This window comes from Primulina huaijiensis, chromosome 9, assembly GCF_012295235.1.
Source record: "Primulina huaijiensis isolate GDHJ02 chromosome 9, ASM1229523v2, whole genome shotgun sequence".
Taxonomy (NCBI): Eukaryota; Viridiplantae; Streptophyta; class Magnoliopsida; order Lamiales; family Gesneriaceae; genus Primulina; species Primulina huaijiensis.
Window position 1 is genome coordinate 3,339,184 of NC_133314.1, and position 18,093 is coordinate 3,357,276.

General features: G+C 30.7%; 3 protein-coding genes across 3 annotated transcripts; 1 reads left to right on the forward strand and 2 right to left on the reverse strand.

Annotated features, from left to right (window-relative positions):
* Positions 1-548: 548 nt before the first annotated feature.
* Positions 549-6,505, reverse strand: LOC140984116 (serine carboxypeptidase-like 40). Its single transcript, XM_073451314.1, has 9 exons — positions 6,487-6,505; positions 5,947-6,305; positions 4,342-4,449; positions 3,964-4,238; positions 2,638-2,898; positions 2,004-2,122; positions 1,788-1,880; positions 1,357-1,462; positions 549-759 (listed from the first exon to the last, which is right to left on the reverse strand). Exons 2-9 carry the CDS (start codon positions 6,293-6,295, stop codon positions 604-606), a joined length of 1,467 nt encoding a protein of 488 aa, XP_073307415.1. The 5' UTR covers positions 6,296-6,305; positions 6,487-6,505; the 3' UTR covers positions 549-603.
* A 5,780-nt stretch (positions 6,506-12,285) lies between these two features.
* LOC140984683 (UPF0496 protein 4-like) lies at positions 12,286-13,191 on the forward strand. Its single transcript, XM_073452229.1, has one exon. It carries the CDS (start codon positions 12,286-12,288, stop codon positions 13,189-13,191), a length of 906 nt encoding a protein of 301 aa, XP_073308330.1.
* Positions 13,192-14,383: 1,192 nt separating this feature from the next.
* LOC140984684 (agamous-like MADS-box protein AGL15) lies at positions 14,384-16,079 on the reverse strand. The gene is made up of 6 exons (XM_073452230.1): positions 15,899-16,079; positions 15,015-15,093; positions 14,860-14,915; positions 14,676-14,775; positions 14,548-14,589; positions 14,384-14,440 (listed from the first exon to the last, which is right to left on the reverse strand). Exons 1-6 carry the CDS (start codon positions 16,054-16,056, stop codon positions 14,384-14,386), a joined length of 492 nt encoding a protein of 163 aa, XP_073308331.1. The 5' UTR covers positions 16,057-16,079.
* Positions 16,080-18,093: the final 2,014 nt, after the last annotated feature.

Consider the following 18,093-nt stretch of genomic DNA (forward strand, 5'->3'; position numbering starts at 1 on the left):
ACATTATGTGTTGCCAAAAAATTATGGGGAGTAGATTTTATGATTTTTTAACACTACAAGAATAAAAAGAATCAGAATGTTTTTTCTACGAGAAAATAGTCAATGAAGTCATTTAAGTTGTCTTGTTTGCTTTTTTGGTCATATGACTTATCAAGACTGTGTTTTAGTCATATAACTTTTCTTGTTATTGATTTGTAGTCATATTTCATAGTAGTGTTGATACGACATCAAAAAATGTCAACAGAATAATTGGAAGTGAAATTGTTGGATAAGAATTTTACATCGGATTTTGGTGAATACAACTGTTACCTTTTGTGCAATTTAGTTTCATCAACGAGAAGCAACAAAATTCAATTATTATTATAATTATAAAACATGTTACATTAAGTTTACAAAATATAGTTGTGTCAGTTTTTCATTCGGCCGATTCGGATCTGAAGTTATATTTCGTCGTGAAAATAAAATTTTAATATCCGAAAAAATACGTTTCTTGAGATAATTATTTTTCTTGTTTAATAAAAACAAAAGAACAAAATAAGGATAAAAACTTTACTGAAATTTTAATTTGTTATTAATTGATTAGGTGAACCCATATATAATGATTTAATTTCTGGAGGAATTAGGAAGCTGTGTCCCTCCAAGAAAGTGCATGACAAGGGAAAGTGCCCTAGCTGGTTGGTAACTTGGTACTTGGTGTCCTGCCCCTCTTACGGTAGCAAATGTTAGGTTGCCTTCATACACTTCGGTATAGCCTCCAACCTATTTAACAAAAAATAAATTTAATAATAATAATATAAAATTAAAATAAATTTAAAGATTAATAAAATATTTTCTCCGCATGATAATATCTTTCATCGTTACTGTAAATTTTTTATTTATAAAGTACAGATTCCTTAAAAGGCTTGTGAATGTTTTTTTCATGTCTAACTAGAAGTTTTGTTATAATTGAGTCTAATACCAGACATTCTGTCCAAAACTTTGAATTTTTAGTGTCTTGATGAGTTATAAGTCATCGACGACTAATAGATACTCATAGTATTTATGTTCAATCTTTTCTTGAGTTACCATCGGAACCATTCATTTTCTCCTATATACAACCATTGAAACATACAAATCTGACATCAAAGCACTCATGAATTTGAGACGACGATGTCTCATGTTTGAGACTCAGTTGTGTTTAAATTGGTGGGTTTTGGAGTTTAGATTTAAATTTTTTTTCCCTATAATTATCCGAAATTATTAAAAGAATCCGATATTTCAATAATTATTTTTTCGAAATTCGATTTATTTAAAAACATTTATTTAGATGTTAATTAAATATTTTAAACCTCAAGTGTAATGTGCAAATGAGCTAACCTCTCCAGCCAGATACCAAGGGTGCCATCGAGTTTTGACTGTGAGTTTCATCTGCTTCATAGAATTTAATGTTGAAGTCACCGGTATCCTTCCATCTATATCCCCACTGTATTTAATTTACATCAAATTAAACAATATTAATTTAGATTATATATTTTTTTCATTAAAAAAGTTTACTTTTAAAAGAAATACATTTTTCCAGAACAATAATGCTTGGAATTTGATGGAGAAAAAATATTTTAAAATGTCGAAATCAAGAAACCAGGCATTTCCAAAATACAAAATTATTGATTATAAGGAGAAATTTCCAATAAAAAATCAGCTTTTAAAGTGGCCTAGATGGGGTTTTAATCCTCTAGTAAGTCAAAATTTGTCGTATGTTTATAACGTGTGTGTCTCGATTACTAGTATTTCGATCGCTAATAGCGTACCTAAATATCCAAACTCGAAGTCCATTCGACTTAAACTCCTCGAGAAGAGGAATGATCGTCGAAGGGCTGTCTAGCCATTTCTTGAGGACGTCGCTGCAATTTAAATTCCGATTAATAACAAAATTATAATTATACGTACGTCCTACAGCTAATAATAATATTCAAATGATGTAAAAATAAAAAATATTATGGGAGATTAATGAAAAAATAATTGACCTGCATGCTTCCCAGTCATAATTAAGTTTTGTAGTATTGGCATGGAGAGCCTGCTGAACCTCAGGAGAATTAAGGTATGCATGAACGTAATTGTCACTGCATGGATCAAAAACCATTCCCTGCATAACATATAATCATTTTTAATTTGTAAGAATTTCATTATTCTCTATCCAAAAAAAAATATATGGGAAAAAAATCTGTGGAATTAAATAAAATAAATAAAAATGGAATTTTAATAAATGTTTATTAAGTAGTACTAGCTAGTCGGTATATGCTATACCTCGATCTATATTTGAGTATCAATTGAATAAAAAAATCGGGCTGATTGAATTATCTTGGAAGGTCAATTATATATATAGTTTTGATATGATATACACCCATCGTACATATTTACGTGAACATCAATGAGGTGACACTCATTTATTGGATGTGATGAAACATAGAAAATTTTATAGCAATAAGTGAGTGTCACCTCATCAGTGCTCATATAAATATGTACGATTGGTGTGCAACATATCAAAGCTATATATATATATATATATAAAAGTAATTTCGCAATATTAGATATATGTAATTATGTAAACATGTGTATAGAAAAGCATATATTGATTAATTGATGCAGGTGGACACATACCGATGTTTTCTTAGGCTTTTGGGTGATGCTTGAGTTAGCGCATAAGGGAGCATAAATGTTGTAAATATCAATGTTGCCGACGTTTTTCCCTGCTTCTTCGACTGCCTGGCTGCAATTTTTCGATTCGTCGGAGGAGTTTGGGGAAAAATCACAGTACTTCATGACGTTATTAAAAGTTTGATCCGACATTAGAGCGTGGCTCGTGAAAAATTCATACATCCCTTTCTCGTCGGTCTCTTCGTTGATCACAGCATTTCCAATCTGTAGTTATCCAAGAAAAATATGAACATCATGTTGCATTCAATGGTGGAGTTACATTTAGCATAGGGTCCCTGAGGTTGATCCAGAAAATAGCAGATGTTTTTTTCCCTTTAATTTTAAGAGAAAATATCTTATTCTTAACTAGAAATATAGGAATAATTCATATATATCTCTAAAGTGGGCTAGATTAGGTTTTGATCTTCTAACATATTAAATTTTGGTCTTGGTGCAATAAAATGTCATTTTGCACATATACTCTTATTTTTGTTGAGGCCATTGACATGATGCAAGATATTGCGAACATGCATATCTATCCCCACGTCGTCACTTCGACAAAAATCAATCTAAAGTATGCAAGAAAAGAAAAACAAAGTTTTGGCTTTTTTTATTACATGGGGTTGAGTTTTTTCGCTATCACACAGAGTCGAATCCAACAGGAAAGATCGATGTTTATGCTATTGCGCGTTTGCGGCTCATAGTTTTGGCCTATTAGAAGACCAAATTTGTGATGTATGGAATGCAATGGACCAAATATCTAAGGGCATGACTTTAGGCATGAGAGCATGCAAATAAGCATTAAGTTCCTCTCCACACTTAGTGGTAAATTAGATGGGGTACCAGCCAACAACCCACCCATAAAAAGATGTCTACCAGTCTATATATGTGCAACAAGACAAATTGTGCTTTGTCACATATAGGAAACTTTTTTATTACAATAAAATATATTAATAAAAAAACCAAAAAATTTTTTAAAAAATTTATATGAAGATAAAAATGTAGAATTGGCATCGTAAATTGGTCTATATAGAATTTTTGAATTATTAATCCAATTTATTGTACTAAGATTGAACTTGACTAATTAGATGACCAAAATTTATATTGTCCAACATAATCAAATTATAGTGAGGTGTGATGGATCGATCTGGTCCCAACGAGAATATATCAATACTAATGTTTTGACCAAATTTTATTTTATTTTTAGTAAAAACAATAATAAAAAAAGTTTTGTTGTCCCAGAAAAAATATATTTTTAATTGAATCGATTAAAAGAATGCCAAAACTTACCATTATTCCTTTGAGATTAATAATATTCTTGTTTGCCTTGTGGTTATGGTAGAGAATGGTATGTGCCAACTGAGGTACATAGTGTCCGGCATAACTCTCCCCGGCGATATAGAATTCCCGGTTTTTGTACTCCGGAAATCTTTCGAGCCAATTCAATAAAAATGCATAATTATCAGAAGCCGTCTTACTATCTCCTCCTGTCACGATATCTTCTGTCGTGTTCGAGTATGAGAAGCCAACGCCAGCCGGAGATTCCAAAAACAACACATTTGCAGCTTTTAAAAAATAAAAAATAAAAAACGAACATAAATAATCAAAAAGAATATTCAAAATTAAAAAATTTTTTTGTTTAAAATGAGACTGTATAAATTAAAGTACCATAATTCCATGCAAATTTATTTTTGTAGAGTGTTTTGCCATCGCTTAGAACTCTAAATGGTCCTAGCTCTTGCATTGCTCCATAGGCAAGAGAGGAGCAGCCAGGCCCTGTAACACAATAAATTCTAAATCTTTAAAGTTATTAATTACATGATACTTGATTATTTAATTAATTCTGACAGATAATATTATATTAATTATTATTTTCTAAGGAAATTAAAAAATATATAAATTCATCATAGTCCCACGTGACGCGACGAATATTTTAATTTTAAAATGTGTGAATCATTAATTTCATTGGCTACAATTTCAAGTATTAATTATTAAATATTATTTGGAATCCCAATTAAATAATAATAATTTATTTCATAAATTTATAGGAAAATATTGCTTATTTCTAGCTGGATGGAAATATAATAAGATTTAATTATTAAAAACAAAGACGTGGTTACTACATACGACATGCATAACATTAAATTATAATATGACAAGAAGAAGCCAATGATACGAGCCAAAGGAATGGGTTTTAATTCCAAGAAAACTGCAAGACTAATAAACATGTCTNTTTTTTTTTTTTTTTTTTTTTTTTTTTGTCTTGGAAGAATAGTTAAAAGGGGTGGGGAAAAATACCAAAATTTTCGTTATTACGATATTATCGTATCGAAATATATTGAATTTATCAAAATTGTTGGTATACTTAAGATTTCGTTAAGGTATGGTAATCATACCAAAATTTTTGATACGATAACAATATAAAATTTGAAAAATTTCGATATATACTAAAAATAATAATTTTTGGGATAATTACATTTTTTTCGTCCCTATTATTTAGGACCAAGACTGTTTGATCCCTCTTGTTTGCGACGTGCCAAAAAAGTTTCCGATTTATGAATTTTATATGTTTTTTTTATATCCCCAACATAAATCAGCCATTGAAAACTAACCAAAAAGTCTCCTATTTATGAATTTTATATGTTTTTTTTTTTATATCCCCAACATAAATCAACCATTGAAAACTAACCAGAAAAGGACGAGTAGAAAAATAATAGAGATCAAAATGTACATTAATTCTTATACAAATAAAAGGAAATAATAGGCACAAAATGAAACCTAACAAAAACACATAAACCAACCCTATATATATATCTATGAGTAGCTCTCTTGTGAGATGGTCACACAAATCTTTATTCGTGAGACAGGTCAACCCTGTTTATATTTACAATAAAAAATAATATTTTTTCATGAGTGACCCAAATAAAATATATGTTTCACAAAACTTACTCATGTACCCGTTTCATGAAAATTTTTGTGTATATATCAAAACAATGTTATTTTATATCACATTTGAATTTAAAATAAAGTACTGCTATAATATCATATCGTAATGCAGTCAAAAAGTTTTTGAACTTTTGGTGGGATATTTCCATGGAAACAAAACATTATACCATCTGAAATTTAAAAAAAAAAAAATCCATGTGAATTCCACACAAAATAACACGTAGAAAAACAAATAACCTAAATCTCACCTAATTCACAACTAAAAATTTTACTCAAAAAATTAGAACATATCTTTTTAAAAAAAACAAAAAAACAAAAAACAAATACCTCCATTGAGCCAGAGAAGGAGAGGCAACGGCTTATCCGAATTCTGAGCTTCTGCAAAGTAATAGAAGAAAGCTCGACCGGCAGTTCGATTCACCGTCACATATCCACCGTATTGCTTGAACCTAACATGTGGCTGTCCCGGCAATCTCTCGATCCTATCACTTTCTTTCATCCCTTCTTGTGAGTAAACTACCGCTTGATCACGAAAATGGCGGCTCGCGTTGAAAAGGCTTCTGTCTATGCTTGGATTTTTCCTCATAATAAGCTTGTTGGCTGTCGAAAGAGATTCGGTTGGCTTCTTCTGTAGGAGTAGAGTGAAGAAAAGAATGAGAAATGCTTTGGTTTCCATTGTTTCTCTTCTGCACAAGAGTTTGTGTGCTGTGTGAGAGTGTGTGTGTGTGTGTGTGTGTGTGTGTATATATATATATAGAGAGAGAGAGAGAGAGAGAGAGAGAGAGAGAGAGAGAGAGAGAGAGAGAGATTAATTTGTTGGGAGAAAAAAAAAAGGTGTTAAAATGTATTCAAAAGTCTTCAACAAACCAGATGAAATGTAGAGATTCTTGGAGGACAGAAAAGACCTTCTTCGGTTTGCAATTATTAATTCACTAGCTGCGTATCAGGTTTCGCCATGTCAAGAGTTTAATGAAGCATGTGTAATGTGTTCGAGGAAATTATATTTTTTGTATTGTAATTTGTATATTTTTGGATTTTTATCATGTAATTGGTCAATTTACGGTATTAATTTTTTGGTAGTGTACGTCTGTCATTTTTTCCAATGTCATGATATCATTTCTCAGTGTCACATCAGCACTCGATGAAAAAGAACGAAAATTGAAATGAATGTGCAAATTAGTGAATTAAGACTATAAAATGATCGACATAAAAATTAAAAAATATATTACATAAACAAGAAATGTAATTTCCCCGGCCCTCTTGTCATATGTACTTAGTGAGTGTGTGTAAAATATGGTTTCATATTATTAATTTTACTCCAAATTTTATGTTTAAACCTTTATTTTTCTATATTTTTTTAATTAATTAATTATTAAAACGGTGTGATGTTTGTGCCGATGGCCGTGCTGGATTTCCACTAGTTCAAATTGGAACAGTGACAGAGAGTCGAAAATATTTTCAGTCGAATGCATGCCTCCAACACTTGAAGTCAGTCAACACAAATTTTTACAAAAGTAATATTAAAAAAAAATTTAATATTATGATTTATATATATAATTTTATAAGGCTATTTATATTTTTCGAATAAAAGATGGCTAATCGTAACCCTTTGTGTGAATCCAATAAAAGATGGGCATAGCACCACCAAACTGTCGTTTCCTAACTTTTCTTATTCAAGTAATAGCTAGCAACTTATTCTCATCTAAGCCATCATACCTTTGATACTTGAACAATCGATTTTAACACTCACTTTCTATCTACTAATCCTATTCTTTTGAAGGATAAACATTCCTTCAGAAATCTTACACTAAATCATTTATCTCACTTCTACGCTTATGATTGTAGATGAGATGATTTTGCGTTTTTTGGTATAATTTTTGAAATGAAGAATGGATGAGTATTTATAGGTGAAGTTCAAGGAATGAAACAAAAAATAAAATATCATTGCTTACATAATCAAACTAACCGTTTTTAACTAACCATGTATTAATTATTCAAAAATAGTGTTCTTTGAATTCAAATTTAGGTTGCTTGATTTGTTTAACATGTATGTATCATGCAAAGATTCCTTTGTCAAGAACATCTTATAAAATTTGCTTATATAATGTCATCATATGTTGGCATTTTACTACGCAAAACAAGACAGAAGTTCCAGATAATATGTTCGATTTTGTCTTTTTAAATGTTTTTATTTACTGATCTTATGTAGTTTCCCTTTTAAATATATGAATTTGATTATTTATTTATGTGACAAAGTGAGAAATTATATTAAAAGGATTACAATACCATATATTATACATCTAAAGGGCCTCCCTCTTTGGTATTTTTAAATGTATTTACAATAATATTTATTTCCCTTTTCGATTAATTAAAAAATAAATAAATAAACCTGTCATATCGAATTACTTAAAAAAAAATTCATTTATCTAATTCTCTCATATAATGAATGCATAAATAATCTATTTCTATCACGAATCACAATTTATTTAAATAAATGTTATTACATATTATCATTCTTTCATATTAATTTAATTAATATAATTATGTTATTAGTTACTTAAATTTTTATCTTGAAATAAAAATATTTTAAAAATATGATAGTTATATACACACACATATTGTGTGTATCGATAGATTAGCGAGTATTAACGATTCATTTTAGATGATTAAACAATACCAGATTTTTCGTAGAAAAAACTTTGAGTTCATTAACGATTTCTCTATAATCGGTTTCGACTTGATTCGGATCATCGACGGTAAAATGAAAAGCGTTCTATATTTTGTCGAACCTAAACATTAGCATGAGGGACAAGCCAACGATTGTTTGGGCAATGTTCTAAATTCCAACCAACACAACATTTGAGTATGTGGTTCAATGAACTGGTTTTGTATCCGTAGTTGGCAAGTGCTCAATTTTCATTTCTGGTTTTATTGAGACATAAATTATGCATGTTGGTATGGTCAAGATGTCTCACACTTGTGTAAGAAAATAAATCATAGTATTTTAGGGTAAATTGTCTTTAAATCCTTGGACCCCAACTTGGCTAAGTTTGGGGTCAGTCTCTATCAAGGAGAAAATGATTTTACATTCTCTGATTCAAAAAAAAAAAAAAAAAAAAATTTATGTGCTTCTTGAGTCCACATATTCTATTCGTTGTGAAAAATAGTTGAAATTATATGTGTTTTACATTTCATCCCTCTAAAACTGAAAGTGTAAACTATGATTTTGTATCTAATTTGAATCGATTGATACCATAAATATAAATCAATACGTTGATTTAATATTTTGGCACGTAAAATTTCTTAAATTAGTACACATGTATGATAAGTATTCGTATTAATAAAAAAATTTTAATTTTATACTCAAAATCTTATTTTTTATAGCAGATTTGAAACAATTAGTATTCGCATATCATATATTAGTACTATATTTCAAATTATTTGTATCAATTTTCATCCGTGAAAATATATTTGGACACAGGAAGTGCATACAAGTTTTCTTTTTGGATCAAGGATTGCAAATCATTTTCTCATTGACAGAGACTGAACCCAAACTCAAGTTTGGGGATTTAGAGATGTAAAGAAAATTTACTCATATTTTAAGGGGAAATAACTTTGTTGGTCACTAACTTGTCATATTTTGAGTTTTATTCCAATAACTTATCAAACGTTGATCTTTGTGCAATAACTTTTAACTTCTTGTTATTTTGTTCTAATTGCTGACATGATGTCGGAGATGTCAACATTTTGAAGTGTCAACATCTGCAACTTCGGTGTCACGCCAGCATTTTTTTACGTCACGTTAGTATTTTCCGTGTTACGTCATCACGCAGATTAAATAGAACTAAAAGTCAAAAAATCAAAATTATTGTATCAAAAACATAAACTTTGAACACTTTTAGTGGATCAAATCTCAAAATAGGACAAATTAGTGTACAAAACATTCATTCTCCATTATCATATAGCAAGTTATAAAAATTACATGTTTAAAATATTAATTGGTGAACCAAAAATTAAATAGGAAAGTGGAAACATTCCACATATTAGGAGTCAGATTTTCTAAATTACCAATTACATTAATATTTTGCAAGCCGATAACTTTGTAGATAATTTAATTGGGTTCTTGATTAAATAATGGATCGACGCATAATTTATGAACAAATGAACCCAAAAAATTACCCAACATAAAATACTAATTAATGATTGAAAAATAGGAAATTGGAAACTTTCTATAAATAGGACACAAAATTTATTGAACGCGTGGGTATATTAATGAAGGCTAGGTTTCTAGTTCTAGTAGTGATTATTTTATGTTACATTTGAAGTATTTCTCCACTTACGATATGATCAAATGTTAGTCTATAAATCATTAATATATATGTCAATTTTTATAAAAATTTGAGGGACCAATATGATCGTGTTGGAATAGTGGGAGAAACAATTCCGATGTAGTATAGACTAGCCCTCTTAGTTGCTTGGTGAATGCTCAATCATCGTTTCTTCAATATTAAAGAGTAGGTCTCTTGTGAGACGGTCTCACGAATCTTTATCTGTGAGATGAGTCAACCCTACCGATATTCACAATAAAAAGTAATACTCTTAGCATAAAAAGTAATATTTTTTCATGGATGACCCAAATAAGAGATTCGACCCACGAAATTGATCCGTGAGACCGTCTCACAAGAGTTTTTGTGAATATTAAAATGGGAATATAAAGAATTCGATAAATAATTTAGGGATATCCGATATTGGACCTTTTTTTTTAATTATTATTATTACTTTCAATAAAGAGATACTGTCATTTTTTATGATATAAATATAAATATTCTTTATTCTACTCTAGTCATAGATAATGTAGACTAAGAGGCTGAAAGAACACACTAAATTAAATGCGAAATTTCGTATGAAAGGATTTTATTGATAAAATATTTAATGTAACAAAATATCAACGAAGAAGACGTCAATTAAATTAATAAATAAGTCAAAAAATAAGAAATATATCAGACTGTATAAATACATATAATAAGACAATAAAAAGTAATAATAAATTAAATTAATAATTATTAAAAATGAGTTGGGGAAAAAAATAGTAAAAGAAAATTTGAGCTAAGTTCATAGAGTAAGAACAAGGATCAAGTAAAGAATAATTAAAACCAACTAGGGTTACAAAATTCGAAAAAGCAATTGGGCTAAGGCCACAAGTAGTAAGTTTATATTTCCATGTTTTTAATATCTTTTCTTTTGTTCCGCTCTACGAAGTCGTATATTAGAAGTATACTACCAAAAAAAAAAAATACAAAATATGAAAAGTAAACTATTTTTTTATAAAAAAAATTTATATTTTATTTATACTTAGTTCGGTTAAAAAATAGTTGTATATTTTTCAATACAGGAATATATTAGCAAAAAAAATAATAAATATTACTATATATGAAAAGTAAATTATTTTTTTTAGAATCGAAAAAAATTGGGGCCGACATATAATTTAATAAATATTAAGAAATTACTATCATTTATATTTTTACTAGTAATTTTTTTTTAATGATGATGGAACTGGCAGTCATTATTTTTTCGATGGGTATTTGATAAATCTACAGTATAACGCAATAGCATGTAGCTCGCCCGAAAAAATGTTACGAAAAATCGAACTTTTAATTATTTATAAAGTATTTATCTACTTCACCAATTAGAACATGTATTCCCTAACTTGAATAAATTCTTATTGATCGTAAACCTCGTTATGATTAGGGGTGAGCAAGATTTCGGTTAAACCGAATTAATCGATTGAACCGAGTCAATTCTAAAATTCGGTTCGGTTATTTCAGAAATTCGGTTTTCTAATTAAAAAATCGGTTATATCGGTTAATTCGGTTCGGTTACGGTTCTCAAAAGTTTGAAATCGGTTAACTGAATTAACCGATATAATAAATACTATTATTTAATACATTTTTATTTTTTTAATCAATTTTTATATATTTTTTAATTTTTAATTTTAAAATCAACCCTAATTCTAATTCTAATCAACCTTTAATTTTAAAATCAACCCTAATTCTAATTCTAATTCTAATCAACCTTTAATTTTAAAATCAACCATATCAATTTATATATATTTTTTAATTTTTAATTTTTATGTTTTTATGCATTTGTGTAGATTGTAGTGTTCAAGAAAAATTACATATATAATTAAAGTTAAATCACAATTTTTTTTAAAACTAATTGTTTAATTCGATCACCAACCGAATTAACCGATTTTAATTTGGTTCGTTTTAATCGATTATGAAAATTAATTCGATCGGTTCGACTATGATTAAATATTTTGGTTCGGCTCGGTTACCACCGAAGGTTCACCCCTGGTTATGATCGTGGCACGTCATGAATATTGATATAGAACGTTTGCGATGTCAAACACCAAACAATTATGATAAAGAAACTAAAAGGCGGTGAAGTATCTTTATCTTACACGTTTGCGATGTCAAAATTGCAAACCGACACGGACAAGGATACTAATGTTTGACCAGTCATGCAGCGTTCCTTCTGCCTCAAAACTAATTTACGCGCCAAGCAATCAACTTTATATATAAATAGGTCCAAGTTCCTATATGTAAAGATCATAACCAAAAACCAGAAGCACCAATAAAAAAAAACAGCCACAATATCAAATAATTCATGGTAATCCTACTCGAAAGATTCAAATTCCCAGTTGGGATTGAAGTTCACAACAACAAGTACAAGCCTCCGTCCACCTCTTTACGCAGTTTTCGCTCCGAAATCTCGAATTTCATGAGCCAATTCTTGTCAAAGAATCTGCCCTTGGCTGGTTTTGACAGGTATTTTGAGTTTATACAACTAACAAACAATGCTTTTGCAAAGCTAGTGGTAGATATAGAGCATCCAATGTGTGAGTGGGGTGCCAAAACCAGGGAGCAATACCTTAGCTACAGCTTGAACTTGCTGGATCTGCTCAATGCCATTAGCTCCTCCATTTCTCATCTAAACCAATCCAAGATTTCGAATCTTTACGCACTTAGGCTTGTCGAGAGCTCGCCTTCTTTCGCAGCAAAGCGCTTGAAGAAAATCCCGAAAACAACGTTTGATCTTGGCATGGATTTGAAAGAGGAAGGATGGTCAGTTGGGATTCGAGAAAAGCCCAACTCTAAGAAGGAAACGACAGTCCTTGATGCTTTGACAGTAGTCAGGAGAATCGGAGTCTTAACACTTGGCCTGGTTCTTTCAAGCTTGTGCAATGATGCTAAACCATACGAGGATGTAAGAAAAATCGTCCTGGGATCGGATGATTCATTGATAAAAGACCTGGATACGATTCTTGGAAAAGATGTAGAGAAAACGGATGGTGTGATCCAGGAGGTGAATGCTGCAGTTGATCGCCTTTCGGCTGATAATTCTGCTGGAAACTGGGGTAAGGCTGCCTGGGATATGAAGAATCTGTTGGAAACACTGGAGAATACAATACAGGGCATTGAAAAGAAAGCCTCTAGTTTGTTTTCTGAAGTCTTGGAAACAAGAAACGAATTGCTCGCCAAATTTCTTGGAAGACAGAATATGCAGCTATAAGAGAGAACATCATTTAAGTGATGTTAGACTCTGTGACCCGAATTCTTTTGAGCTCAGGTCGAAAATCTCTCGGAGGGATGTAAACGATGCAACTTTAGCCACGAGGCTTTTTGGGGAATATGCAGTGGTAGCAGAGATAGCAACCCCGCGGTGTGATCTATATTATTTTTCGTACATATATTTTGTAAATAAGAAACTGGGGTTGTGAGTCTAATATGACGTAAACCTCTGCTAGATCTTCTCATGTACTTCATCTTTCAACATAGCTAATTTTCTCTTCTGCCCGTGGTTTTTTACCCATTTCGGGTTTTCCACGCAAATCTGTGTATCAAGTTCAAATATCACGAAGTTGTGTTCTTGTGTATCATAATTTGTAGGTAGCAGTAGAATTGGGCATATGTCATTGAATAATTGATCTACTTGATATTAGTCAGTCATCAGTTCCATAAACAATATTTACCAACCAAACTCAGAATTTAATCAAGTTCGTTCAAAATATTTACAACAGAAACTAGTTCCTAACAGGGGAGCCTGAAGGGGGGGAATCAATATTCGAAAAATTTAAAGCCACAAAATCGTAATAGAAATTCATTAGAGAGCTTAAAAGGGGCGATTGCAAGCTCGTAAAACTCGTCAACTGGTGTTTTGTACATTCCTAGAAACCATATATGCAGTGAGAAATATAAATTTGATAAACCAAGAGTTAGATTGATCCATGAAACCATCCAATAAAAGAATCCAAACCACAAAATTAAACTGCATCCTGTTCCTATAAAGTAAGAAAATTATCGTCATTGCTTCTTTGCTCGTGTGGAGTTTTCCTTTTCCCACAAACCTTAGAAGTTGAAGGCCTGCACGAAAAGCAAGAAACATGTACTCAGAACGTAAGAAATCAGGAACGCAAAAAGGCCGAAAATTCGGAGAAAATGTCATACCCCAGTTTTAGGGAAACGTCTACTGTGTTAGCATCTCCGGTGCTAATATTGCAATCCATTTGGAGACCATAAACACCTTGTACGGGAACAAAGTTGATCAGCTCCATCATCTGGTACTTGACACATTGTGGTTGTTGATAAATGACCGAGGCATATTGCCTTTCAAGTTGTTCAACCTATGAATCATGTTAAGCCAGTGCAGAGTACTTAGATATATTTACATCAATACCCGAATTTCGTAACGAAAATAAGAGAGCCTACACTACACATGCCTTTCTGCGTAAGGTCTCATTCTCCTGCATGTATCGTTGCTCCTGCAAAAAAATCAAAAAAGGAGACAATTTTTTTTAACTATTTTTTTCTCTCCAGGACCCGTATGAGAAATCAGCAAATGCACAAAATAAGAGATTAATAGGCGTACTTGATCCCTTGATTTTTCAAGTTGCTGGACCAATATCGCTTCCTGAAAGCGTAGCATTGTCTTTTATTGTTAGCAGTGAAAGATTATTACATTTTATTCAACTCCATAGTCGAATTTATAGGCCAAACCTTTCTATCCTTAATGCACAATAGCCCTTCGTCTAGTTGTTGTTCGAGTTCGCGCAAATCTTTGCGATCCATGCCCTCGACATTCATCCCCGACACATGCCTGCAGATTAACAGTCCGGAAGATTAAAAAAAAAACACGGGTTTTCGAAAAATACAAGAATGTCATTGTTGTAAGAAATCATACTGGTCGTTGTCTTGTTTGAGATTTTCCATCTCTTCTCTCAGGAGATCCTCGTCCATCTGTTAAAGGAACCAACCATAATAAATCCGATACATATACTGAATATGGGGATGGATTAAGAGTCCAAAAATATGTCAAAATTCAAGCATCATATGTACCTCTGGATCGTTGTTCACCGGAATACCTTGTTCTATGAGTCGCCGGCATTTTTCGAATCTTGTCACTATCTTCGCCATGCTGCAGTCAAGAGAATCAGATTATAGTGTTACACGATACTCATTTATATCTTAGTGTGTGAAAAATACATGCTAGCTCAATCGCTTGACGGGTTTTTATTCCTTCTTCCTAAAATATGTATTTTCTTAACTACATACCCCTATCAAAAACCAAAACCGAGAACTTAGGATTCGGCTCGGTTCCAGTTCCTAAAAGTTAGAATCCTAAACCGGAATCATAACCGAATTCGATCGGTAAACTGACAATCTAGAGTCTTATAGTATGGTTGGTGGCGGAGCCACATGCATATATATCCCGACTGTGGCATAATTTTTTTAGAAAAAATTTATACGTAAATTTTGTATAATTTTGAAATAATATGATATTAATCGGATCAATTTAAAATATTAAAAAAACTTATAGTTTAAAATTCTAGTTCGGGCAAAATCCGCCACTGATAGCTTAATTTATATAATTAGACTCTATCTATTTTCCTATCCCATCTGATTAATTGTATACCATGTTAGGTTATAATATATATATATAAGTACGAGTGTTCATGCAACGGGAGATTTTTTCCGATCATTCACGTAAAAAATTCAAGAGAAACTATCCTGAAACAACAAATTAACCACATGAATAAATCCCCAAGAAACAACAGAAACAAATTCTCAGAAAAAGTACAGGAGATTTTCTCCGATCAATCACCAAAAAAAATTAAAGAAAAAATATCCTGAACCAACAAATAACACCAAGAAACAACAGAAAAAAAAATAATTCAGAAAGAAGATCATATAGCAGCATAGAGGGAGAGATGCATGCGTACTTGGAACTAGCATACTCGAACAACTCCCCGTCGTTGGAGTAGCCGAAAAGGGCGACTTCTGCATCGCATAGAATAGACAACTCGCTAGCTTTCCTCATCAAACAAGCACGCCTCTTGTTGAACGCACTTTTGCCCTTGGCATTCTTTGTATGATCCATCTTCCCTCGAACCCTTCTTTTTTTTTTTTGCTCTCAAAAATCTCACAAAAATTCACTTCTCAGAATCCCAAAACAGCGATTATTTGTACTCTGTGGCCTGCTTCTTATCAACAGGAAAAAAAGAAAAAGATGCATGCAATATAGGCTTCTTGAACAGGAGACGTATTTATTGGGCTTTTATTTTTTGTGAAATTCAAAATTCAAGATTTTTTTTAATATATTTAAACAAATTAAAAATACAGTGTATTAATATAATATTTTTGTTTTGTGAAAAGAAATTATTTCAAACAATCCGCCTAGATTTGGTAAATCTTTTAAAGATATTATTTCAAACAATTTGCCTCGATTTGGTATATCTTTTTTAGAGATCTTGTAATTATAGAAGTATTTCGATAGAGGAGGCCTTAAACTTTCAAATAATTTGATAATTTAATTTACTACAGTATTCTATATTTCTATTTTCAGTTTTTATTTTATTGTATGACAAAAGTGTCCCTCGATAAAATTATTCGACCTTCGAAAAATATTATTAATTTGACGTTATTCGGGTTCGAGTCTCGCACCCCACCCCTATAATTTTTTTTTAAACAAAAATCTATGTCTCATAGGTCAATTTTGTGATACAGATATCTAATCCAACTCGATTAGTGAAAAATATTACATTTTATGCTACAAATAATTAAATACAGATCAGATTGACATGTGTCACAAAAATAGATATGTGAGACCGTATTACAAAAGACATACTCGATATTTTATTCGTAAAACTAATTACTAATTTTAATTTTTTGTATTAATCAACAATTCGGCTTCATATTTTTTTCGTACTAGAAGAATTTTTATGTTAATAAAAATACAAAATTAACAACAATTCGGCTTCTCTCCTTTTTAGTATTAATATATATTATTTTGCATCATTTGAGTATTTTTTTAAAAGGATACTAAAATTAATAGGACATACTATAGACATATAACTAAAATCAAATATCAAATACGATGAGAGAAAATTGTAATAATTAAATATATTTATCAAAATTAAATATCGAAGTAAATTTTAAAATATATACAATATTTATTAAAGATGTATATATTAAAGATGTGTGGCATTCGTGATCACTAAAGATATATTTCCTAGGTTGATGAAATCTTTTTTAAAATTCCAATTATGCTCAAGCAAGAATAATAGTGGTTAGTTAAGTGTTAGTATTATTTTTTACAAAAAATTTCTTTGGATTTTAATATTTTTTTTGCAATTAGTTTGTAAAATATATTTTTAATCAATTTTGTACTTTTTTTATTTATATTATAAAATAGGAGTATTATATACTTGTGAAACTTTACTTTGCCAATGGGTATAATAGTATGTAAACATTTTCATATTATTGCAATCTTTAAAATAAATTTTGAGCGTCAAGCTTGACTGAAACCGATTCTTGACATCATCTCGGTATTTGAGTAGGTTTTTTAGCGGAGAATATCATGAATTTTTATCCGTGAAACGAGTTCATCAAACCATAATTATAATAAAAAGTAATATTTTTTTTACATAAAAAGTAATACTTTAATAAGTTAGATCGAGTCGAAAATCCGTTTGTCCAAATGACGAGGTGGAGAGGTTGCAAGCCAACTCGTCCTAACCCACTTAATATAACTAAAAAATGACTAGGCTCATTAGGTTAACCCGCTACACCGAAGAGGTGGATTGGGAAATTCAAAACTCATCTAAATGACGGTCTAACCAGTCAAATGGTAGATTGTGGCGAATTGTGGGTCGGCCAATTAAATTGATATGTTAAATTAGATATATATAGTTATTTAATTTTTAAATTTTAATATATATATAATCTATTTTGTGAGGCTCAATAACTTAAATTATGTTTCATTATCAAACAAAAATGATTTATTAAATTTGGAGCGGAAAAATATTTTTAAAAATACTTTAAAATGGACCTCAGGGCTTGGGAAAAATTTCGGCATGACCTTTAAATAGGAGATACCAAAAATTTAAAATACATGTAAAAAGAAAATGACTCAAGG